This window comes from Danio rerio, chromosome 21 (assembly GCF_052040795.2).
Source record: "Danio rerio strain M-AB ecotype USA chromosome 21, GRCz13ab, whole genome shotgun sequence".
In the NCBI taxonomy this organism is placed as follows: domain Eukaryota; kingdom Metazoa; phylum Chordata; class Actinopteri; order Cypriniformes; family Danionidae; genus Danio; species Danio rerio.
In genome coordinates this window covers 20,092,810-20,120,255 of record NC_141041.1, presented here as the reverse complement: position 1 = coordinate 20,120,255, position 27,446 = coordinate 20,092,810, and the positions used below count along the sequence as shown (strand labels likewise).

Here is a 27,446-nt window from a genome sequence, read left to right as displayed (position 1 = left end):
CATTCAGAACTGCATTCAACAAAGTGCTAAAAACATTTCTCAGAGTTCGTACTGAACATTGACATGATAGTTGCAGTCCAACAGTTGCAGATACTGAATAAAAAACATTGTAATGCCGAGGTGCATGTATGTATATGTTAAGTATCAATACCAGCAATGTGCATATCTGTATCGTGACCAATAAAAACAAATAAAAAAAAAACATTCATGATATCCTAATTACTTCATAACACAATATCAGAACAGCATGCACAAATGCAAAACAAAAGAGAAAACATTTACACCCCAGCCACCACAGTAAATCTTGTAAAAAGTTAACGTTTTGCAGTACTCGTTATTACTTCATGCCATCATTCACCACTAGAGGGCACTGTCGCGCTTACTGAGGCAAATGCAGAAAACAATCAATGATCATCAAATCACTCAATAACTACTTTAAAACCTAAATCATCACTCATATTACAATGAAACCATAACAACTCACCACAATATGGTAGAATGATTTGTAAAAAAAACTCTTACAATTCACTCAGTCTTCAGCATCAAGGCTCTACCGTTCTGTTTTATAGCCCACTGATCGATTATACTCTGGATTCCTGTTAAAACCATTCACAACAGGTGCACATGTTTAACCAGCACGAATACTTGTTTACAATGCATGTATGTCTATATGTGCACATGTCTTTAAAACTTTCATTATTTAACTTTAGCTGAATTGCACATTCTCTATTAATTTTTTCATTAGCACTACTGAGGTGGTAGGCTATTTTACATTAAACAGTACTGCAGCTATATAATACAAATCAGCAATTAAAGTATTTTGAAGTTAAAATTAAAATTCTCACGACGCCCTTTGAGTTCAGCAGAGAGAGAGAGGGAGAGAGGGAGAGAGAGAGAGAGAGAGAGAGAGAGAGAGAGAGAGAGAGAGAGAGAGAGAGAGAGAGAGAGAGAGAGTTTCATGACTCACTGAGCTTGTCGCTGCGGAACCCAAAGAGCAGAGAAAGCACGAGGAATATTCACAGTGGACTTCATGGATGAGAGAAAGGAGCTTTTTCACTGAACAAATGCTTTTCATTAATTCTTTCCTCAGACTGTTGAAGTTTATACTTTGTTTTTCGACATCAAAACAGATAAACGCGAAACGCTGGACTACCGTTTGATTTCTTAAAGTGTACTAATACCTGTGGAAACCCGGAGTCGCTTAATCTGTTTCTAAACGAGCACTTGTTTATATAAAAGCTCATATTTGTTGCTTAATTTCCATTATTGTCTTTTTAAAAGTAACTTTATTCGTTTACTGCTGGAATTACAGTGGATTTCCCATCACTATGAAGCGTTGTCGAGCCTCACGAGCGATGTTCAACTTTCCACTGAGACTCGGGTTTATTTAGACGGAGCATCTGATCGACGACCACCAGATTGTTTTTAGCAACAGACACTTGTGGCACTACAAATCTGTGACTTTTATTTTTTAAAAGCGACGACACTTCAATATGTTTGATGTTTGCCAGACTTCAGAAGACATTTAAATCAAGATGACAGCATTTAGAAATCGCACCGCAGGAGTGACTCGTTTTGAGATGATCGGAGGGAGAAACATCTAACCTTATAAAGAGATGAATGCTGTACTTGTTGTCTTGTAGACCTGTCGGTGGGAAAACACTGATCTGTTCCCTTCTCGAGCCCCGACCAACTTTAGAGGAGCTGAAGATGCTGCGTCTCAGTCCAGCCGGGCTCATGCTGTTCTTGCTTTGCAGAGGTGAGTGTCTGTCAGAGCGCATCAGGTCTTTTACTTTGCATGCCGATTTTAGTGCATTATTGCTTTCATGTGTATGTGGGAATACATGCACCAACTCATATCGCAGTCGAACAGTGGTTATAATGCAAAGGGTGCTACATCATAGCGTGTGAATCAATATGATTACAAATTGCCAGAGGTGCTCTTGACATGTTATTGATGACCGGTTGTAAAGCAATTGAAGGTGGGCTCTGAATGGCCATGGTTAAATGTGCTGAATATACAATTACCGTATGGATTTTAAACTAGATGAGTGATGAAAAACTAATGAAACTGCTTGGATATTAAGAATCTGCATAGAACCACAAATGCTTTGTCATCTGGCACATGTCCATTTGTTTTACTCTGCAGTTTGTTACTGGGATATTTTACACTGAATTAAATAATTTACTCACCCATTCACTTGTTCAAAACATTCTGTTGAACACAAAATAAGATGTTTTGAAAAATGTTGCTTGGTGCTGGGATAAATTGACTTTCATAGTATTTTTTCCCCTAATGGAAGTTGATGGGTCCCAGCAACCAAAATTCTCCTAAATATTTTCTTTTGTTTTCAACAGACAAATGAAACACCTAAAGCTTTAAAACCACACAAAGGAGAGTAATTATTCCTTTAGTTTATGGAAAACTAAAAATTCTCTCATCAATCACTTGTCACAAACCTGTTTGAGTTTCTTATTATTCTGAACAGAATAAAACAAGATATGCTGAAACTTTGTAACCTTTGACTTTCATAGTATTTGTTTTTCCTATGTGGATGTCAGCGGTTTCAGGTCTCTAAAATTTTCAAAATATTTTTTTTGTGTGTTTAACATAAGAAAGAATCTCAAAAAGTTTTAAAACCACTTAAGGGTGAGTAAATAGTGAGAAAATGTTCGTTTTAGGTGAAACATACAAGTATTTGGCATAGATTAAGCATTCGGAAAATAATATTATTTTACATTGTCATTCCAAACCTTCTTTTCTCAGCTTAACACAAAACATGACCATGAAAGTCGGTATTCAGCAAAAAAAAAATCTGCTTTTGTGTTTAACAGATGAAAAAAACTCATAAAGGTTTTAAACCACATGAGGGAGGTTAAATGATGAGGTAAATGGGATTTTTTGGAACTATTCCTTTAGCTCATTCAAAATTAATAATTCTGTCATGATTTACTCATCATTCATTTGTCAGAAACCTGTTTGAGTTTCATATTCTTCTGAACACAATGGAAGGTATGCTGAAAATCTGTAACCATTTTCCTATTATGGATGTCAGTAACAGGTTTGTAACATTTTTCAAAATGGTTTGTGTGTTCATCAAAAGAAAGAATCTCTTAAAGTTTTAAATCATTTTAGGGTGAGTAAATAGTAAGTAACTTGTAATTTTTGGGTGAAATATACAGGTATTTAGCTAAAATTAAGCATTTGAAAAATACTATTAATATACTCACTTTGTCATGCCAAATCAAACCTGCTTTTCTCACAAAAAATGACCATGAAAGTCAGTATTCAGCAAAATATCTGCTTTTGTGTTCTACAAAAGAAACTCGTGACACCATCACAGCATTTCATAATCTCAAATTATGACAGTTTTATTGTTTTTTTATTGTGAACTAAGTAGGCATGGGCCGGTACATGATTGTGATGGTATGATAGCCCTGGGTAAAAATATCACGGTTTCACGGTTGCATGATATTGTGATTACTGCTCTAATATAAATTCTTCTTAAATGTCTGGGTAAAACAACTTTTTTTCTCCCCTTTGAACACAATCTATTTTATTTTAAGAAACATGTAAAATATATTGGAACAGTGGCTTTTGATGTGGAGGGTCCTTTTCTGCTGGGGATACCGTTGCTCTAAAAACTAAATAAAATAGTCCCTCCAAAAATAATGATAATAAAAACTGTAAATGTACCGTAGGAACAGTATAACACATGATTCTGGCAGTTTTAAAACCTTGACTTTTCCAAAATGTGGTAAGCCTTGAAATCGATTATCATCCCATGCCTAGAACAAATTTTTAAACACATTCTATCAATGATGCTTGCTGATATAAAATGACTGTTAAACACGCTTGCCAAGTATTTATATAGAGTGTAATGCAGGCAGACAGACTTGGCATACTTCCTAATGAAGTTAGTTACAAATGAACATAAATAAAAGTTCTCAAGATGCCAGAAGAATCTCTATGCAAGTGAGGTAAGCTGCTGTGTATATACTGCGTCACAAACTAGCTCCTTCTGAAGCTTCATTTAAAACTCTCATTACTCTTCTGGAGGAGATGAATCAGGTCAAAGGGGCAGGAAAAATGTCACATGTAATCACACATAAGAAAACAGATAATTGCGTTCAGGGAGAGGAAACATGGATTTCCTTAGACATCAGCACTGCTTCTCTCCAAAAATAAAAGGGTGAATCATTTTTCTTGGAAAATGAATCACTGTAACTCTATTGAGTATGAATTTCCTGTGTCCCGCTTTGGGTTTTGATTTGTCTGGCATGTCGAACTGGCTTAAGATCAACGCACCACTGACTATGCGGAAATCTCTCATATGTGCTTTAGGTTAGATGTTCAGTCTTGTTTCCGGACATAAAATTAGAAGATGTCGATGCCAACAGAATGATATGGTGCACATCATTAATTTAGCAGTCAGCACTTTCAGTTATCATGAAGAACATTATGAGGATCATAAGATGGAGGCTGTAAACGTGGAACCCAGAGAAAGCTGAAGTACATTACAATGATTGGTCCACTCTAGATCAATGCACTGGCGGGATTAAGAAATGATAAAGACAAGGCAGAAAGCTAAAAATAGAATATAGTTTTTATTTAATGCATTAACTGGCTAGGAAAAAGGCACCTGTTGTGGAAAGGCAATGAGACGATGAAACAATAGTGAGTCCCCTGTGAGCTCATGCTGAAGTGCCAGCATCATTACCACGCACACTCACACAAACAACAAGACTATTAAGAGTGATTACAAGAGCTGTCTTTCTCTGTCTCACTGATCTTTGGCTATGGAGAGAGCGAGAGAGGGGCTGTAATCACCTCCCTCATAATTCAGGGTGGCTGCCAGCAGCCGTATACCGCTTCCGGATTGACATCAATAAAAATAAAAGCAGGGACGGTGTTTTGTTGGACATGGTCCAAATAAATAAGTGTCAATCTGACAATCTCTGCTCCAGGATGGCGATTTAGGCTTCAAAAATGATTAGCCAAAGTATTATAATCATTGCCATAAACGTCTGTGTTGATATATTGTAAGAGAAAAATCGCGACAGTCTTGACAACCTCTCATTTTGTTTGTCCTTTGTGTTTTCTTACAAGGAAATAAGATGCTGGTTCTCATCAAAAAACGTGGTTAATAGTGTAAGGTGTCACCAATTCGGAATAGCATGCTAATCTTAATTATGCAGTTAAAATGTAATCATATAAATTAAAAGTATGGGTAGTTTTTTCCATGGATATAATATATTAATATTATTACTTTGGACGACACGGTTGCGCAGTATTTAGTGCTAGTGCTTCACAGCAAGAAGGTCACTGGTTTAAGCCTTGGCTGGGTCAGTTGGCATTTCTGTGTGGAGTTTGCATGTTCTTCCCACGTTCGCGTGGGTTTCCCCTGCAGTCCAAAGACGTATGTCTTTATAAATCCAAATACGTATGTCGTTGTACAGGTAAATGAGGTAAGCTAAATTGTCCGTAGTGTATGAGAGTGAATGAGTGTGTATGGATGTTTCCAAGAGATGGGTTGCAGCTGGAAGGGCATCTGCTGCGAAAAAACATGTGCTGGATAAGCCGAAAAGAAAATGAATGAATGAATTATTGACTTTTGAATAATTAACATTTTATGTTAACTATATTAAACAATGCAATACAGCTCACATTTTAAAATATAAGTGTAACACCTCTTAAAAAACATTAAATGAAGGAAAATTAAGGGAAAATGTTTACATTAAAATCAAGGAAAAATTCTTCATATTATTGCAGTACACTGTGCTGTATGTTTACATATTTTTAAATTATATTTACAATAGTCTTCATCAGTTGTCTTGATAGATTCTTTTTTCACCAAGCTTATTGTAATACATTATAGTCCTATGTGGAAGACAATCCCATAATGCAATGCAAGTTCTTTGAAACCCCCCCCCCCCCCCCCCAATCTATCTATTCAAACAATATGAAAGTGTGGTTTTAGCCATTACATTTATTGTAGCTCAAAATATTTGTGGGAAAACCCAAACACTTTGATTCAGTGGTCTCAAACTCAATTTCTGGAGGGCCACAGCTCTGCATAGTTTAGCACCTACAACCACCAACTTACACCTGCTTAGTAGTCTCAAGTAGTTTTGAACACCTTGATTAGTTGCATCAGCTGTGTTTTATTAGGGTCAAAACAAAGCTGCAGAGCTGCGGCCCACCACGAATCCTGTTTGAGACCTATACTTCAATTGAAAAAATATGATGAAAATCTAAAAAGTTTCAAGTGACTTTAATGTAAGCACCTGTATCTCCACCGTAGAATAATAGAGAATAGTGAGTTTTCTTCTGAATTAAATTTAGTTGGTTTGAGCTTTAGTTGTTCAGTTCACTAATAATGTTATAAAAACACACATTTAGTTGTTCAAGGTAAAAGTCTGTTTAAAACCAATATTATTTAACCTGATGTTTTTCTATGGCATGCATTTTTCTGTGTAAAACATGAGACTAAAGTATCAACATGCAAACTTTATTGAAATTAATTCTGAGCCAAGTCTCTTGTGTGTTTTGCAGGAGAAGTACAATTATTATTGGCCTTACTAGCTTCCATTTCAGTGAAGATGCTGCAGTAAAGAAATCATTCACCCAAAAATGAAAATGATTAAAAAATTTACTCACCCTCAAGCTATCCTAGGTGAATCTTCCTTACTTTTTCAAACGTACACACAAACACTCTGGCTCTTTCTAGCTTTGTAAAGGTGAGAGCATGTTGGTTGATTTTTATTTTAATCTACAAAAACTGCATCCATTTATAATACAAGCAACCGATATGACTCCATTGGGTAATTGAATGTCTTCTACAGTAACTGAAGCTAAGTGAATTTTGTAACAAAAACATTCATATTTAAAACTTTATGAACATTTATCTTGCCACTAACATACACATTTACAGGAAAATTGAGTTAATGAGATCTGATGTAGGTGTAGCAGAAATAAGAACTGACCTCTCTCTTTGGAGTCATTTTGCATAGTAGTAAGTTGTTTGGGCTGTACTGTAAATTTGTACTAGTATCTGTCTTAAAAATGGGAAAACTAAGTTCCTGTTGAAAGTGTTGTTGGTGAGGCCAGCAGGGGGCACTCAACGTTCAGTCTGTGGGGGTCCTAATGCACCAGTATAGTGAAGGGGAGACTATACTGTCAGTGTGCACCGTCTTTTAGATGAGACGTTAAATTGAGGTACTGACTCTCTGTGGTCATTAAAAATCCCATGGCATTTCTCATAAAGTGTAGTGGTGTAACCCCAGTTTCCTGTCCAAAATCCCACCATTGGCCGTTATCCATCGTGGCTTCCCAATCATCCCCATCCACTGAATTAGCTCTATAATCATCTCTCTACTCCACCAATAGCTAATGTTTGGTGAGCACACCCAAGTGGATGCTGTACACTGGTGGTAGTGTGGAGAGACCCCCCTCATGATTGTGAAGCGCTTTGGGTGTATGGCCATACTTGATAAATGCGCTATATAAATACACAAAACATTAAAAATGATGTGCTGGTATATCTGTATCTTCAACTCGAATAAAGTCATAGCTACATCTTTAACTACATCTACAGTATCCTACATCATTGTATGACTTATGCTGGATGCCAGAGATAATAGATGCCAGGGATAATAGATGAATATGTTATGAATATAGATCTTCTTAACTCTCACTCTTTGTCTAAAAGAAGAAAGGCATATGCACCTGGATGGCTTGAAGGTGGGTAAATCAAGTTCAGTTTAGTGATCTATTCATTTAAAAAGTAGCTACCAGGGTAGAAGCCTAGGCAGTTCTTAAGGTTGCATTGGGGAATGCAGAACTCTACATTGTACTATTTAATAGTGCACCATTTTTCTTTCATGTTGCTTGTTGGCTTTCCTGGCACTAAACAAGACATTACTATTTTGATCTCTGGAGATACAACAACAGACATTTGTGTTGTTCAGAACACAATTTACAGTTTGCACCATATTACATCATATCCTAGCTGTAGTCTTAACTTCCAATTTGTGGACAACATTTGTGGCAACCAATCCAAAAAAAAAAAATTGCTTTCCCCCCAAACTCTATTGCAAACAATGGCTTGTGTGTGGCTCTATAAATCAGCAGAAAAAATGCATACATAATCATGAAAGCCAGATCAAACTCCCACTAGCTCTCTGATACCATTGGGAGTAACTTACGCGCCTCCCCAGAATAGTGGCTGAGAGTGCTGGGCTCATGCAACTGAGCACACATCCCCACTACAAGACAACATCAGAACAAGACAGACGGGTGCAGCGCAGTGGGTGGTCTGGACACATTAGCTAACAGAGCATTAGTCAAACAACTCACCCACCATCTCGCTATCTCGCCAAACTCAAATGAGTGAGGGATCAGATCGCACCTCGTTCTCCCCCTGACAGCTCCGTTGTCTTTTCTCTTCTCACTTCTTTTTCTAAGTCTCTTGTTGCACTCGCTGCGAGGGTGCTGGCGATCACTGTGCTGTTTGATGGGATGACAATCAACATGGCAGCTTTAATCAAATGAAACATAATTACTTAGAGAATGAGCCCCAAGCAAAGTTATTTGGAAGGGACGGAAATATCTAAATTATGTCTTAATATTTATAAAAACGACTGAAAAGAAACAAGTCATGCAGGCAAATGTTGAACTTTCTCATCAATTCACATAGACAGTTTTGAAATTCATGAAATATGAAATCAGAAACAGAGTCAACTAGTTATCTTGGAATAAATGCATTATCAAAATGTATGCATCATTTGTACATTAACAAGCATTGCCATTGTCACAACACTGAATTCATAGGGAATCACAATTTAAATGTACTGACATGTATGGATCTGAAAAAGGCCGTTCATACTAGACACCCATCAAACGTGACTGAACTGGAGAAATTGTGCAAGGAAGAATGGCCCAAAACGCCTTCATAAAGAGTTCAGGGACTTATCCTTGACTATATTGTTCTTTTAGCAAAAGGTCTCTGTACAAAAGATTGATGTCATTATTCTGTTGGGATGCAAATTTTTTGCACCTGTCTGTTTTTGTTATGATATAAAGTGCATTGCATCTGTTAATTAAATAAATATATCAGAACTGAAATGTTACTTTTTCCCTAGGATAACAAATATATCCAAATGAAATTGCTGATTTAAAAGGCCAGCAGCCTATAGCTTGCAATTATGAAAATGATCAGGGGTGGACAAACTAATGCATAAGTCTGTAGCTAGATAGTCTATAAAGAGAAGAGTAAGTCAGCATATACATATTCACCTGTAATGGATGGTAGTTTAAAATGTAGTGGCGGATGCAAATGCGTGCAGTTTTCTTTTGGGAATTAAGCAAAGATATTTTTAAAGGCAGTTCTCGTCTTCAGTAAGAGGCTTATCAGACATCTCCCCAATCAGACGATACATTTCAAAAGAAAAATTGCTTTAAAGTTCTGCAGCAATTACATATCTGCCCTCAAACGTCAAAAATATTGACTATGACTTGAGCAAAGATATTATAAATCTATCATCCTACAAAAATCTTAAAAATTCAAAACATCTTAGTATTCTCTGAGTTCTAAAGCCATTTGTCAATTTTCAGCAACGCTGCCTTGGGAGAATGAATTGCATCTCCATTTTCAGCTGAAGACTTTAGATTATTCTCTCTATAATCGCACAGATATGTTTTAGTCATTCACCCCCTAAAATGCATAATCTTCTGCCAACGGAATTCAGGAACAAATTGTTTAGACCCTTTTAGAGACATTAGTTGTTGTTGACGGTGATAATTTTGCAGTCCATTTCAGTTTGTAATGGCAACAGGAGTTTTCAAAGCATATCGGATGCTTTCAGACCAATTCTTACACAATTTATACACACTGTTCATTCAAATGGTATAAAAAACTTTGCTATTGGTCCAGATTTCCTTTATTATTTATCATCTCTGTATTTTTCAATATCTGCAAAACGTAATCACAAACATCACATACAATTCTGCTAAAAGTAAATCATAAGTAATTAAGTACAAGTATAGGTCTTTATTTGTAGATGTGCCCAAAGTCAGGACTTCACTTTCAGATGCTTTGCTACAAATTTTTACTGTTATATATTCAGATGATGTACAGTAATTAGGCTTACCACGTGGAATAAAATAAATTCACAGAACGTATATGAAATCTATTTAAGCAAAAGTATGTTGAACAAACTCTGCATTTTAAAGTCTCATTTGTTTTGAAACTGCAACTCGAGCTCTGAATTTATGATTTGACATGGATAAGTACAGTCCAGCAATTATCTTTACGCCATTATCCACTCTCACCCGCTGTTTCCCTAGTAAAGTTACCATTCGTGCCAGCGGGGAGCTGCATTCATTGGGAAAACTTGCTGACCTCTGCTTCATTTACATTATTCTTTGCTGAAGCTTGGACTGTGCTCTTTACTGAGATCATACTAGCTTCCCCTCCCCTCATCTACTGTACCACTCTGACCCTCCTCTCTGCCCTTCACCTCCCTCTCAAATGTAATTAACAGCAGTAAGCAGGGTTCAGTTGGGTGCAGGCAACCTAAATCTAAATGGAAGCGAATTGCTTCTCTACTTCTGTGCTTCCTTCACCTTCTCCTCCTATATTACACCCCACAGATAAAGCAACACCCTCCATACTCATCTCATATGGCACCAACTAGGCAATTACCTTTCCCAGCTGCTCCCCTCTGGTTCCTCCTGGTTAGTGTACCATGGTTCCTTTTTCAAAGCCAATCCGTACTCCGAAATAGCCCTCAGGTCTGAGTGTTACTTCAATCCGACCAGGAATTTGTTTCAGTCTTGGGGAATCTGCTTTTAAACTGCAGCTTGTCAAGCTCCTTATAGTTAAAGCACAGCCATGCTACACAAAAAGAAGATAGAATATAGAGAAATTCATTTATATAAAATATATAAAGAATATCAAGTTTCAGACAACATAATATATTTTAACTTATTGTCTCCAGTGAGTGTGTTTTTACATATTTTTTTGTGACAGCACAGCAGTAAACATGCATTTACATAAATGCATACAATTTTGTATTGTCTAATTTTGAATGGAGTGTCACGGTGGCACAGTGGGCTGCACGATCGACTCACAGCAAAAGAGTCGTTGGTTTGAGCCTCGGCTAGGTCGGTTGGCATTTCTGTGTAGAGTCTGCATGTTCTCCCAGTATTTGCGTGGGTTTCCTCCGGGTGCTCTGGTTTCCCTTACAAGACTAAAGACATGTGCTATAGATGAATTGGTTAAGCTAAATTGTCCGTAGTGTATGTGTATGAATGAGTGAGTATGGATGTTTCCCAGTGATGGGTTGCAGCTGGAAGGGCATTCGCTGCGTAAAACATGTACTGGATAAGCTGGTGGTTGTTAAAAGAAAATGAATGAATGAATAATTTTAAATGAGCCCATGTTTTATTTTATTTTCTGTACGTGTAATTCTCCTCTAAACTTTGGCATTAACAATGCATTCTTGTACATACACATTTGTTGCTAATAGCATATTTCTCTATTTTTTTGATAGAGAATACCCTGAATATCCTAAACATGATTGTACATGAAACTTCCAGTAGATCAGCTATTTTGTTTGCAGTTCTTTCTTCTGTTGAACACAAAAGAAGACATGAGCAATTCCAGCATTATGTACGTGAGATTTGCAGTAAAATCTTAAAACATAAATTCACAAAGAAAGTAAATGTTAACATTACATTGAAAGGTGTTTATTTTTTTTTCAAAACAACTACTGTAACTGCAGAGTTAAAGAATCAGAAAAATATCAATCTGTAAATATTTTTTATATTTTAAACATGCAAATAAATATGCGTTATGGATGTGATGAAAAAAAGATAGCGAGTTCACAGTCTACCATATACTTTGTAGAAATTCTGTGAATTAAACTGCACAAACCCAAGAGATAATGATAATCAAAAGGATAAGAATTGCTTATTATAGAACAAAAACGATTGATTTAGATTTATTTTTTGCATTTATGAGGAAAAAGCTCCATTATGAATGTGACATCTTTCCATTATCAATGTGATATGGATGTGAAGTTGGCACTTTTGTGATTTTGGTAAATCAAATATAATAGTTTGACTTTGAAAACATTAACATTTTTATGTTAATGTTTAGACATTTTTGAGTATTTTTAAAGCACTGTAAAATACTTGCTTACACAAAAAAAATGCAGAAACAGTTTAGATATTTTGGAGAAAACTAAAATATTTTTTTTTCATGGCAAGGTTGACTTTGCATAGAATTACTCATATATTGAATATTATTGGAAATAATTCAGTAGCCATTGACTTACATAGTAATTCTTTTCATACTACAAATCTCATTGGATTTTTAAACCCATTGCACTATTAAAAAGTCAGCTAAGTTAACCTCTCCACCTTATTAGCTATACAGAAACACAGATATACAATATTTTCCTTGTTCTTGCCTGGCTATGAAGGAAAGTCTTGAAGCCTGTCTTACGTGAGCCTATTAATGTTTTTTTTACATTCCCTGTGTTTTTGATTCACACACCCTGTGAAAATGGGTATTTCCGTGGAGCACCGTCTCTGTATTCAGACCACCTCATTAAACCGTACACTATCACTGGAGAACCCTCAGAAGCATCACTAAGAATCAGGGCTGCTACCGCCACTGGTCTGCTTTAAAGCGTAAAGATAAATCAGATTTTAAAAGGCCCACATGGGGGACCGGAGACCAGGCCAAAGCCTGCAGATTAAAATTGAGCTGTAAAATCACTTTGTTTCACTGTGGGCTGCTGTGGGTTTTGGCTCCACGCAGTACATTTGCTGTAGGTAATTGGGCTCTTTCCGCCACTGTATGTAATCTCCATAAACACAGTGCTTTGGCCCCTCAGGAGGAAGGTGGGTCTTTTTTGTTGTTGCTGGAGGAGAGAAGGTGCAGTGTTTCTGTGCATGTTAACTGATGTGGAGGGCTGCTTGCCTGGCGTGATTGCCTCTTGTCCTTGATTATGATAGGTGTGAAGTGGCATTTTGACTTAATTGCTACAGTTAGCTTGTTTTGTCCTGTGTTCGAAGTCAAATGCTTTAGACCCGAAAAGAAAAGAAAAATGACAGCATTCCTGGACTAATTCGCCTTCTGCGCAATTTCTTTCAGTCTTTTGCTGTTACTTGTGACTCATTGAGAATCACAATTGAAAGAATGAGATATATTTTCTTGAGTTTTTATAAAATCCGTAACAGTAACAAGAACTTTCAGCATGCCACAGGAAAACAAAACAAAAGCTGAACTGAATTTGAACTTTCAACGATCTTACTCACTTTGCAAGCGAGGAAAGTTCTATTTGAAAATATAGTTGCAAGCAGCAATCAAGGAGCTTACATGGTTGAAACCTATAACTCATTCAATCATTTTTCGGCTTAGTCCCTTATTTATCAGGGGTCGCTACAGTATATTGAACCGCCAAGTATTCCTGCATATGTTTTATGCAGGGATGCCCTTCCAGCCGCAATATAGTACTGGGAAACACCCATACACTCTTGCATTCACACTCCCACTCACACACTATGGCCAATTTAGTTCATCCAATTCACTTATACTGCATGTCTTTGGACATGCAATAAACACATGGTGGCATTCGTGGTCATAAAACGCGGAGCACAGATGCTCTTGTTTCTGGAGGTCATTAATAATATAATAACACTTATAATGAAATGGTTAAGAATGGTTTAGAATGACCATAACATCTTTTTAGATGTTTTACAATGTGCTAAGCCTTGTAAAGATGTTTTTTTTTTACTGTAGCTGTTTGAAATATAGTTCTGCCGAATGAATAAAAAGTTATCTGTATGATGGTGAAAACAGTATGTTTCAAGTCAAACCTGCAATGTTATACCAAAAACGGAAATAATAGCTAAAAATGTGGGACAGTGTTGCTATTATGTGATTGTATTGTATTGCAATATGGAGCAATTAAGTTTTTTGATTTTAAATGAAAATTAATTCACAAATACTTGAAAATGAAATGATTTAATTTTGGACCTTCTTAGTGAAAAAGACATGTTTTGCCATTTAAACAAATGCTTATGTTAATTTAGACTCTTACAGCCTGCTGGTTTGTCCATTCACACACATTTTTATCAACACATGAGATCTTTTTTTAATGCACATACTAGAATTTGTTCAGTAAAAGCGTTTTCATTATAGTTTATGCACATCTTTTCTTAGCGAATAAAAGTTTACGCTACTTAGTTATGCGCATTTTTAAAACATATGTGCATCTTGGCGTTGCCATTAAGCGTTTTTTATGCACATATTCAAAATGCTTATAAAAATAGATGGATAGAAGCATAGCAATTGGATAAGTAAGGCATGGGAACACACTAAAAGATTTTTTAAAAATCTTATATTTTCAAAATGTTAGAGACTCCAAAACTGCTGTGGTTAATGTCCAGAATATGTTTAACCAATGTGCCAAATTTCACAACTTTTTACAATTCAGTCCCATGGGCTGTCATAGACCTCGTAATTGGGACGACTAATGAATACAGTAAAGTGACAATATATAAACAGAAAGCCAAATGTGCTAGTTATGGCAGGAGGTTGTATTCAGCTCTAACAATCTGCTCTCAAAAAACTTTTAGATGCTAATTTTATTAATCTCCATCAAGTTAAGTTTGTCAAATGGAATTTGCTTCTACTGCTGATTGGCCATCCATGTTATGAGCCTCTTAATAGAAAGAGATGAATGTGCTGGCAATAATCTAATAAGCTTCAAAATTATGGTTCTGGCATGTGTGTTAATCAAAACACGAATCTGCGGTTATCCTTTACCTCTTAGAATTCTCCATTGGCGTTTGTTTCCGTAATTTCCAAGGTGGAAAAGTAGATTAGATATTTGACTACCAGCTAGAAATTTGCAGCATGATATAAAGCTAACCTCAGGTGCAGTTTAGTAATTTTTTTCCTTATTAAAAATGTTTTACAGACAACAAAATGAATAATATTTCTGACAAATAGGTTTAAAGTGATGCGCACTCTCTAGAGATCAAGACTGCAGGCATTACTTTGGTCTAGAAAAAAAGCATTTGCTTCTTCTTGTACTCTACAGTAGGCGCAATCACATTACAAGCTGGCATCTTTAAGTTCTACTATTTAAAAAAATAGCACCTTTGCTTTGATTAAACAGTTTAACAACAAAAAAGTCATTACATCCAATATCATCAACCATATTTTAGAAGCTATCAAGTTAAACACCCCAGCACAAAATTAGCATAGCAAATTCATGCACATAAATGTAATTGGTTTTTGCGAATGTCGTGACCTTAGAAATGAATAAGCTGCTAGAAATATTGTAATGGTATGATGAGTCTAAATAAAACATATTCTTCAACATGCCTTTTTTTTTCAATTCAATGGCTGTTAAATGTGTCATTACTTATGTGTAAATGATTGTCTTTTCAGCCTGCTGCTCAAGTTACTTTTCTTAGATGAACCACTCGTATTGTTTCATGATTTCAGAAATCATTTCATAGAGATTTCTGGGATGGAATTCTACTGTAGTAATTATACTTCACAGCTTATTAAAGCAATGTGATTTTTGAGTAAGCAAGTGTCTCTAATGAGATCTCAATATGTGGATCAGTAAAGTTGGCATTTTGATCTCGTACACCCTCTAGGGCAGGGGTGGGCAAACTCGGACCTGGAGGGCTGGTGTCCTACACAGTTTAGTTCCAACTCTAATCAAACACACCTGCGTATAGATTTCTAGTGATCCTGAAGACACTGATTAGCATGTTCAGGTGTGTTTGATAAGTGTTAAAGCTAAACTGTGAAATTTGACACTTGAATGTCAACATTCATTTATTCATTCATTTTCTTTTTGGCTTAGTCCCTTTATTCATCAATGGTTGCCACTGTGGAATGAACTGCCAACTTATTCAATTTAATTCATGTGTATTTATATAGCACTTTTTTCAATGTATCCAGCATATGTTTTACACAGCAAATGCCATTCCAGCTGTAATCCAAGACTGGGAAACATTCATGCACTCTCATTCACAAACACACAGCTAATTTAGTTTATTCAATTTACCTACAGCGCCTGTCTTTGGGCTGTGGGGGAAACTGGAGCACCCGGAGAAACCCACACGAACATAGGGAGAACATGCAAACTCTACACAGAGATGCCAACTGACCCAGTCAGGGTTAAAACCAGCCACCTTCTTGCTTTGAGACAACACCGTGTCGCCCTGTAATATCAACATTGCTCACACAAATCAGTTTTTACCCTGTTATTTACAAGTATTTTTTAAGAGAATTCCTTTTTTATTTTATTGTTACATTCATTTAAAACAAATATAAGCAACACAGATATTTATGATGGTTTGTTCTGCTGTGGCGACTCTTAAAAATTAAATGAACAGACTGAATGAAAGTGAATGAGTGAAATATTTCCAACATTTAGCAGATAATAAATATTAACTGAAACAAATGCTGAAAATAAATAAATAATATCTTTTAAATGCTATAATATTAAATAAAAAAATATATTTCTACTTTTATTGTTATTAAACTGTATATTGTATATATTACTAATATATTTTCAAGCCTAAACATTTGAATGGTAGTCTAAAACAATAGCTCTAATAACTGTACAGTCTTATTGTCTACACTGTAAAAATATCTGTTGATTAACATTTACTGTTAATTAACAGTCACTTTTTTCCAATATTTCATGTTAAAACATTGGAAGAAAGATCAAGGTCCCATAACGCAATTCAAAAGTGTATAAAAAAGCCAAAGTAAAATGAATGAATGTTTACATGTATATGGCTACTTGGTCACATATATTTAAGTTGTATACATATATCTACATAGACTACTGTAGTAACTTACCTTTTGACAGTTGCTAGAAAGGCGCCTTTAAATAAAATGTATTATTATTATTATTATTACTTTGGCAAAAAAAACCTGCTCTCCAAAGGGAGGTCATAAATGACACACAGGGTGAGGTTGTGGAGGAATACACTGTAAACGATTTCTGTTGTTTTCACGGTATTATACTGCATTTCTCAACAGTTGTTTACTGTATAAGCTGTGCACAGTGTGTTACTGTATATATTGCTGTTTTCACAGCATGATAATGTATTCTCAACATTTCCATACTGTGAACATGATTAACAGTATGCTACTGCAGATTTTACAATGAATTTGGGGAAAAAAATCAGTTACTGTGCATCTAAATACAGTACTGCAAATGACCATGAAAAACTCTACACACACTTTATATTATTATTATTATGTTTATTTTATTTTTTGACAAAGTATTTTGTGAAGAAAAATAAAATAACCAGTTTCTTCAGACTGTTCAGTGCATAAAACTGTCCCCTGGTTTTCCATTTTTGGGTGTACGCACCTTAATTTTATAAGGTTAACATGAAAATATTAAATCATTTTTAATCAACATAACTTTGTGCTTAACCAAAACGTAAACTGGAACAAAAGTAATTGATCCATGAAACCAAAGTCAGCTTAAATGTCAGAATGACCCAAGTGGTGCTCGCTGCAGAGCCATTTGAGGAGAGTTGAGCTCCAGAGAGGGGGAGCTTAAGCTTGAGCTCCTCCTTTTTTGCACTTCTTCTACGAGTGATGTCACTGGGGGTAGGGTTAGGGGTGGGGTTGGTGTACGCATTAAAACAGCTTACAGGAGGAGGAGCGACAGCTCATGCTCCCCCTCTCTGGAGCTCACCTCTCCTCAAATGGCTCTGCAATGACCAGCCTGCTTTAGACGGATTCATGAGGATTGGGCTTGTCACCATGGAGGTCACATCTCCGCATTTTCAAAACAATATTTTAAAATACGCACCATCTCTATAAATAAACCACAGGCTTGAGTTTAAAACAATTACATTCCCGCATGAAAAACGGTTAAAACTAAATTTCATAACACATTCATTATAGAGCCATCTAAGACCGGGGCAAGTCTCACATGTCTAGCCGATTATAACCTCGTTTCGCCGGATACATGAGTGATGATGGACACCCTGGAGGTCAGAATCTCCGATATCGGCAAAGCACGCTTAAAATTTACACATGATATCTATAAATAAACCACAGATTTGAGTTTGTAAGAACTACATTCTCGCATGAAACACTGTTAAAATTTCATTTCGTGACATATTAAACGCAATATTTATAATATTAGCTGGGCTTTCTCATCCGCCATTACCATTTGCTTGTTGATGTGAAATGAATTCTGGGAGAAAAAAAAAAATATTCTCAAAACACTTCAAACGAACTTTATTCTTATTGTCAAGGTCAGATATATGTAATAATTTCGCTGGTAAAGTGAATAAAAAACAATGTTACTATATTGTAATCAATATCACGTTTGCACTGGTTCGGTTCAGCACTCGAGCGACTCTGAATCGTATTGAACCGTTTGCTCGGTAATTATTTGATCACACGTGTTCACAAGCACATTCAGCAATATGCAATTAGTGTATAATTAGTGTATAAATGCGTGTGGCCAAGCAGTATAACGAAATAGTAATGAATCATATACAAAAATGAATCGGTTTTAGGCGGATTCAAATCTTTACTGTTCACTAAGGAGCCGATTCATAGAACCGAACGGACACGACTCGACCTGCAGGCAACGGCTCTCCTAATTTGAAATTCACCTGTCGTCTTTCATCCAGCTAATTCATCCTCGGTAAGTGTTTTAAAGTCAAATTCTGTCCGTTGAAGGATTGTTTTGTATATATTTCTGTGTATTGAGTGTGTAATTTAAAAGAATTAACCAAGTGACATTAGTTGTAACCTTAGGTTCTTATGTTATGTCACGCTGTCCGTTAACAAATGGTATTTTAAACAAGAAATAACAGACGCCAGGCGGTCATTGTAGTGTTTGCGAGGTATTAGATACAGTGAGTTTATCTTTAGTGAGTTTTTGACCATACGCTAAGTTACCTGAAAAAACATAACTTTAACTTATTGTAACTGCATTAATGCATTCTCTATTTCAGCACAACACTAAGATGAAGGCGAAGTCACCATGAAAAGTTAAACGTTTACCGTTAAGGTAAGCTCTGGTCTTCACATAGTCATTATGACTAAGCTATCATTATGGTAAAATTTTTCAACTGTAAGTTAGTTATTTAAACTAAACTCATAATAAAATGAGTCTTAACTGTTTTATTAAATGAAGCTGAAAATTAAATGCAGTTGAATTATTTTAAGCTAAAGTTAATATTAACAAAATACATATTAATTGTCTATTTCTCAATAATGTTAATGAGCTTGATGTATAGCGTGTCATTAATTGTACATTTAATTTTCGGTGTTCAGGTGTACCTGAGGTGAGTGTACGTTCTGAGTACACAGATATAAGCCAAAGTCATTTTCACTATATATATATATCTCCATCCTATTCTAAGAGAAATTGATGGGGTCAGGGAATGATTTGTGTACAAATGTATTTTAACCCCTTACAGATTGGTATGGTTGTACCATAGATTTAGATTAATTAATGTTAAGTCTTATTTTACTCCTATTATATTTATCTGTTTTTCAGCTACAGTAATTGATGTTGAAAAACTGATGCTACCAATCACTCCTCACTTGATTATTCAAGGTAATGTTGATGTCTTCCTCATTTTGATTAGATCTTTAAATGTCAAGTTGTTCACAGATTTGTTGTGAGGAGTTTCATGTACAACCTCTTTTTCTTCTTCCAGCAGTTCCTAAGATAAAAAAAATCTGGTGTTAAAACAGTCACGGCTATGCTATTTGCCTACCAAGTGCTGAGTAAATATTAGACAAACATTTTTTTCTATAACTGTTGTCTTTGTTTATTAGCAATTTTACTGGGCGTATGGAACTGGAAACTGTAAGTTTAGTTCAATATGTTATTTTATGCTATTCATTTTTGTCTTAACATGGATTGCATGTTGAAGCTATCGTTTCACAGTGGGAAAATGTAAAAGAGAATCACTGAATACAATGGCATAATGATTCTGCTTGCTCACAGAAGGTACTTGATTTAGTTTTCCTCAAGCGACACATCAGTTTTTATGACTATTGCTTGACACTTGAATTGAAGGGACAGTTCACCCAAAAATGAAAATAATAGCATCTTTGGCATCCTCCACTTGTTTCAAAATAGATATATATTATATAGTTATGGATGTCAATAGTTACTGGTTACTAACATTCTTAAAAATATCTGCTTTAGTGTTTAACAGAAATTCAAACTAGTTTAAAACACGTGGAGTAAATAGTGGCAAAATAGTAAACTATTCCTTTAAATATTTTATTCAGAGACTTTTATTTATATGTGTCTTGTCTTTTGTCATATTGTCCTTCTAGCCCAGATTGTGATGGACCTGGAATGCAACACCAGTTACTCTAAGACAAGAACCGAATAAAGCACAGATGTGGAGGTATTTGCAGCCAAACTAACTGGAGGGAAGGAACCTTTAGGTAAAAGCACCTGCTTTATTTAGATCTGAAGTATTTTATTTGACATAGAGATTTATTGTTTTAATTCTAATTTAAAGCAAACAAGGTTGAGCACCCCTGGTCTAAAAGCTCAACATGCTGTTTCCGTGATAAGGTTAAATGTAGTTGAGAAATAGATTCATTAGGATCAATGCTTAAAGTAAACATTTTCTTCTCTCTGTAGACTAAACATGTTTACTATCCCTCACATTTTAATAAATTGTTTCTGTTTTTGTTTCTTACAGTGTGGGTGAACATACTACCTGGATGTCCAACAAAGGCTGCACAAGAGCTCATTTGATAGCACATATTCTGTCCTTGTCTACATCTCTGATGACCTGGAAGTGCTTCGACATCAGTGAGTAATACATCTTTATATTGTCATGCATACAGGATTTCTGTAAGCCTATTTTTAATGTTAGTTTGTAATCAGCAGTGACTGTTTTAAAAAATTAAGTATTTAAATTATTCTAAACGTTTTACTGATGCTGTGCACAGTAACGTCATGATGATTTAGTTTGAGGAAATGTCACTGGAGAGGTGTTTGTATAAAAAATAAATAAATAAATAAATTGTATGAAATGACTCGATAAAATGTTTATTTGTCTCGCTGACATGCCATCACTGCTGCATATTGAAATACAGTAATATGAATTGACAGCAGAATATTACCACAAACATTTCATGAAGTAGGCTAGACTGCTCTTTAGTTCTCTGCTCAACTTTAACACATTTCCTCGTGTCGCTGAGCCTCTCTGCAGATTTTGCCAAAAATGAATGCTTAGTGATTACTTTGTTTTATGCAAACCATATATCAGTAACTTATCATTAGCATTATTTTTAAAAAAATCACCCACAGCTTTCATGTTCTCTAACGCAATCTTGTCTGTAAGTTAGAAGTGGATTTATACGTGTTAAAAGCCTAAAAGTATTTAATTAACATTAGTCACGTTAAATTAGATTATTTTATTTATTTAATTTTAAATATGTAGCCTCTTAAAGTGAGAATGAACTGTGTTCACCCCTCTTAAATCCGTGGAAGCACTAGTAGTGTGATCATGGAATCAGATATTCGAGCTATAAAGAGTCGGACATTAAGTTAAGATGAGACTTTATTTTTTACACACCTGTGTGGACACCTGACTAGCGATCTTCAAGAACAATGCCCGCTGATCTTTTCCCCATTAACGTTAGTGTAATTGTGAATTGACAACAATCTGTATTTCACCAACAAAAACAATTAAAAAAACTGTTTTATATAACTGATATACATATATATCAAAATATATATATATATATATTTAAACAGCAGTGCAGTGTTTCATTTCTGAATGAATTAAATGGTTTGAGGGATGATTAGTTTTTACTTCAGTGATTGATTTTGCTTGTCATTTTTGCAGGATCATCATCATGTTGCTGCCCTTTTTCACTGTCCCTTTCCACATCATTTGGCCTTCATCATTTCCTGTCTTGTAGCAGTATTCTCACCTTTTTTAAAATTGTAATAATTTTTGATGCATTAATTGTTGACTGGTTTTAATGATCAATTGTTTATTAGTGTTCTGTTGCTCTGTTATATTGAATTATTGCTACTGTTTTAGCATGGTTTACACAATAAACTTTTATTGTGAAGTTAAAGTTTCAGTTTCTTTATTTTTCTTTTACGTCTTTCACAGTTAAAATAACACTTGTGCAATTTTTGAACATTTTTTACCCATTACAAAGTAGCACTATTAAATACAATAAAATAACATTTAATAACTGTAAAATACTATACAGTAATAATGAAAGTAACATTAAAATACCGTAGTTCTTCATGGTAAAAATGTACAATAAAATACTGTTTTCAGTTTTGCAGTATGTGCACCACTACTGTAATTAGTGTTACAGTAAAAATCAACAACAGTAAAATGATGTATTACATTTTACAGTAAATGTAATACTAATGTAATTAGTATTACAGTAATGTTACTGTTTTATGAAATACAGCAGCTACTGGATAATTGTTGCCAGTAACTTACTGTTAATTTAACAAGAAATCGTTTACAGTGTAGGTAAGAACAATTATTGATAACGGGTTAAAATTTAATCAAAACACACATACAAATAAGGCTCATCAAAGACTAATTTATTGTGGAAACTCAACTCTTTTAATGAGAGTTATTCTTGAGACCTTTTATAATTATAATATAATGTGTGTGAATAAGTGTGTATGGTTGTTTCCCAGTGATGGGTTGTAGCTGAAAGGCCATCCGCTGCATTAAACATATGCTGGATATTAAGTTGGTGGTTCTTTCCGCTGTGGTGACCCCAGATTAAAAAAGGGACTAATCCAAAAAGAAAATAAATGAATGAATGAAATAGCCCTCCATCAATTTGAGTTTGAAACTCCTGCCTTAAACAAATATTTTGAATAGATGTGTCAGGGTTGGTGAGGGGAAATGGGGAAAAAGGAGCGAGGACTCAAGTGCAGGAAAACGGGGAATTTATTAAATAATAAACATAAAATAAAATGCAAAATAAACTACCCCGAGGGGGAAAACCTTAACAAAACAAATACATACACAAACAAACTTCACTGGGCTGGCTGGTAAGGAACAAGACTGGAAACATGACAGGACAAGGGTTCAAACAACAACATGTGATGACGAACTGGCGCAGGACAGCAAATGTGAGGGGTATATAAACTGTAGAAAATTAACACACAAACAGGTGAACACAATTAACTAATAATGGGTTAACAAGGAGGGTGGGACAAGACAATAGACGGGAGAGCGCATGACACAGAGAGACAACACAAGCCATGCGCTCACATAACAGGACAAGAACATGCAGCCAATGAGAGAACTCATTAACCGCATGTTCATGACAACAAACACAACACTGAAGCACACGACAAAAGCACGTGACCACAATGTAAACACCGAGCCACGTGCTTTGACAAGAGACGCAAGACACGAGCACACGATAGATAAACACCTTACCGTGCGCTCACACATAAGCAACGCGCATGCTTCATCTCATCGCCAACCAAAACTGAAACCAACTAGACGGAGGCGCCGAGAATAAAGCAGCGCGCCGCTGACAGAACAAACACTAGTACAAGAGCGCGCGCGTATGAGGGACGCAGAGCGTGCGCGGCCACATCAAGCGGCAGAGCGCACACTCTGCGTACACCCACGACGGCGCGCGCGCACACAGAGACAGAAACAGGACCAGACATGAGTAGTGTCAGAGCTCTGCCACCAAAACAAGAATTTACAAGACTAAAGTGGCAGAACCCTGACAAGATGCCCCTTGGGCGACGTCTAAAACAATAAGATGTTCCACAAATTGTTAAAAATTCACTTTTGTGCCTGAAGCAATTCGGTTAAGTAATAAATGTAGGTAATCGATGGATTATTATTTATTTATATAAATCATTATTGTTTTTGAATTTTATTATTATTGTTATTATTTCTTCATTTTATTCTGTTTCTTATATTTTTGTTTCAGTTTTTTGTTTGTGTACTTGATGTTAATTGTTGGTGTTTATTGTGTTAAGTGTGTCATTCTTTTTATATGTAAAGCACCACTATGTCAGAATGAATTGCACCAAGGGGATTAATAAAGCTAAAAAAAAGATTTCATATAGATGCTTAAAAAATGTACAGAATTCTTAAAGTGTGCTCTTGATTTATTCATTTGTTTGTGTTTTTAATGTATTTTTGATGTGTATCTACCGTGTAGATATGCCAAGTTGTACTTTAGTTTATTTCTGTTTATGGCTCTGCCTATTTTTGAGTCCAGAGTATTCACTTTGCATATCTTCTAAGCAGTCATGTTAATGTAAATTTAAATCACCTTCTATTTTTACACCCACACTTTTTACATTTCCCTTGTTAAATGGAGCGTGACTGGAGTAGGTTGAAAATGCTGCAGTGCTTATCAAAAATCATATAAAAGCAGATACTCAAATGAAGTCTGACTATCGCTATTCATTTGTTGATTGTGCGATATTACAGAGGAATTGACAGCTACGCGGAGAAGCTAAGCATTGAGTAAACCCTGCGACGTCCTCAGGATGATGAATGGTGATAGCGAGCATGCCGTTGACATTTAGAATCGACGCAAGCATTGAATGTGTGTCTGTTTTGTTTTGTGAAGACATCTACACTGACTCTGTTAGCAGTGAAAAGGCCACCGAAGGCACTGAAATGGATCAGACAGCCCGAGAGAGGAGAACGAAGAGGGTAGAGAAGCTGAAAGGTAGTTCCCGAGGGACCAGGGCCTGTTTCGGTGACCCCCGCATTGAGAGAAAGATAGGACGCAGCTCAGCAAACTGTGACTCAAAGTAGGAGGGAATGCAGTGTGAGTGAGTGCTGTCAGAAATGGCGAAGTGAATTACTGACGCATAAATCTAAACACTCAACTCAATATTACAGCGGGACTGCTGTTAATAAGGCCCTAGCGAATGATTAAGCATTATTATCATTGATTACAGTTTCCATGCTCTTGTAAAATTAACGCTGGGTTGGGGAGTGGCGAGGCACGTCAGTGAGTTGTTAATGGTGCCGAGAGGCGGCTGTCAACACAAGAGAAAGAACAGCTGTGAGACGCCATTAGAGGTTTCTGACATGGTGACAGAGAACATCTAGTTTCCTTATTGTTGTGCAGCTTGTGTGTGTGTGTATTCGTGCCATCGATTTTTCCCATGGAGGATTCTCCATCAGGCTTACAATTTTCCTCTGCTGGAATAATATGGAGTGTACTGTGAACGGGTATGTCAGCATAGTACAGTGCTCAGCATATATACACCCCTCACACTTAAGTACACCCCTCACAAATTTCTCTTTTAAATTCATAATTTTAATAGGAAGCTTTACAGTTTTATATTTGTGCATTAAATTAGATTAGATTAGTCAGTACTGAAGCCAAATCTGGAGCTTATCTAACAAAATAACTCACAATAATGGTTCAAAAACTAGTACAGCCAAATTTATGTTATAGAAAAATATTAAACACAAATTTTAAAAAGAGGAAAAATCGAGAGAAGCAAAAAAATGTAAAAATTAAGTTAAAATTTTGTAGGTTGTATTTTTTTTGCAATATTTTGCTGGAATTTAATTGTATTATCTTTCAATTTCTAATAATGTTTGGTGACTAAAATATTATTTTAATAAATATAGCTGTTTAATAAATCAGTTTATTTTAAATGCACCAAAATACATTGCCTATAATCACTGAGAAATGGATAAAATATAAATTTTCTAAATGAGGCGTTTTTAATTATTCTGAGCACTGTATTCAGTAGGTTTTTTTAACATGAAGTCATTGATGACGTGCGAAATTCAGATGGAGGGCAGGAAGTGGTTCTTCTACATGGCAATCACTATCAGAACGTCAACATATCTATGTTTTATGTTGTTAATATTTATTTAAATTGTCCAAAATAAATAACGCTGAACCACTTTAATAGAACACTGTAAACGATTTCTTGTTAAATTAACAGTAAGTTACTGGCAACAATTATCCAGTAGCTGCTGTATTTCATAAAACAGTAACATTACTGTAATACTAATTACATTAGTATTACATTTACTGTAAAATGTAATACATCATTTTACTGTTGTTGATTTTTACTGTAACACCAATTACAGTAGTGAAACACATACTGCAAAACTGAAAACAGTATTTTATCGTACATTTTTACCATGATGAACTACGGTATTTTAACGTTACTTTCATTATTACTGTATAGTATTTTACAGTTATTAAATGTTATTTTATTTTATTTAATAGTGCTACTTTATAATGGGTAAAAATGTTCAAAAATTGCACAAGTGTTATTTTAACTGTTCAAGAAATACAAGAAAAATAAAGAAACTGAAACTTTAACTTCACAATAAAGGTTTATTGTGTAAACCATGCTAAAACAGTAGCTATAATTCAATATAACAGAGCAACAGAACACTAATAAACAATTGATCATTAAAACCAATCAACAATTAATGCATCAAAAATTATTACAATTTTAAAAACAGGTGAAAATACTGCTACAAGACAGGAAATGATGAAGGCCAAATGATGTGGAAAGGGACAGTGAAAAAGGTCAGCAGCACTTCTGATGATCCTGCAAAAATGACAAGCAAAATCAATCACTGAAGTAAAAACTAATCATCCCTCAAACCATTTAATTCATTCAGAAACGAAACACTGCACTGTTGTTTATATATATATATATATATATATATATATATATATATATATATATATATATATATATATATATATATATATATATAAATATATATATCAGTTATAATATATATAACAGTTTTTTTAATTGTTTTTGTTGGTGAAATACAGTTTGTTGTCAATTCGCAATTACACTAACGTTAATGGGGAAAAGATCAGCGGGCATTGTTCTTGAAGATCGCTAGTCAGGTGTCCACACAGGTGTGTAAAAAATAAAGTCTCATCTTAACTTAATGTCCGACTCTTTATAGCTCAAATATCTGATTCCATGATCACACTACTAGTGCTTCCACAGATTTAAGAGGGGTAAACACAGTTCATTCTCACTTTAAGAGGCTACATATTTAAAATTAAATAAATAAAAATAATCTAATTTAACATGACTAATGTTAATTAAATACTTTTAGGCTTTTAACACGTATAAATCCACTTCTAACTTACATATAAGATTGCGTTAGAGAACATGAAAACCGTGGGTGATTTTTTAAAATAATGCTAATGATGAGTTACTGATATATGGTTTGCATAAAACAAAGTAATCACTAAGCATTCATTTTTGGCAAAATCTGCAGAGAGGCTCAGCGACACGAGGAAATGTGTTAAAGTTGAGTAGAGAACTAAAGAGCAGTCTAGCCTACTTCATGAAATGTTTGTGGTAATTCTGCTGTCAATTCGTATTACTGTATTTTAATATGC

The 27,446-nt window shown here is 35.2% G+C and overlaps 1 protein-coding gene and 1 long non-coding RNA gene across 2 annotated transcripts in view; both read left to right on the top strand.

The window, feature by feature from the left end:
* The first annotated feature begins 989 nt into the window (after positions 1-989).
* The window catches only part of si:dkey-112m2.1, a 241,373-nt gene continuing 214,916 nt past the window's right edge, over positions 990-27,446 (top strand). The window contains exon 1 of the mRNA XM_087301071.1: positions 990-1,759. Within this exon, the coding sequence (XP_087157197.1) occupies positions 1,621-1,759 (139 nt within the window). The 5' untranslated portion in view covers positions 990-1,620. The remainder of the gene's footprint in view (positions 1,760-27,446) is intronic.
* On the top strand, positions 18,230-22,149 carry LOC147838825 (uncharacterized). The gene is made up of 6 exons (XR_015520250.1): positions 18,230-18,726; positions 19,040-19,095; positions 19,588-19,647; positions 20,382-20,495; positions 20,759-20,871; positions 21,914-22,149. It is a non-coding gene; the product is annotated as an uncharacterized LOC147838825 (long non-coding RNA).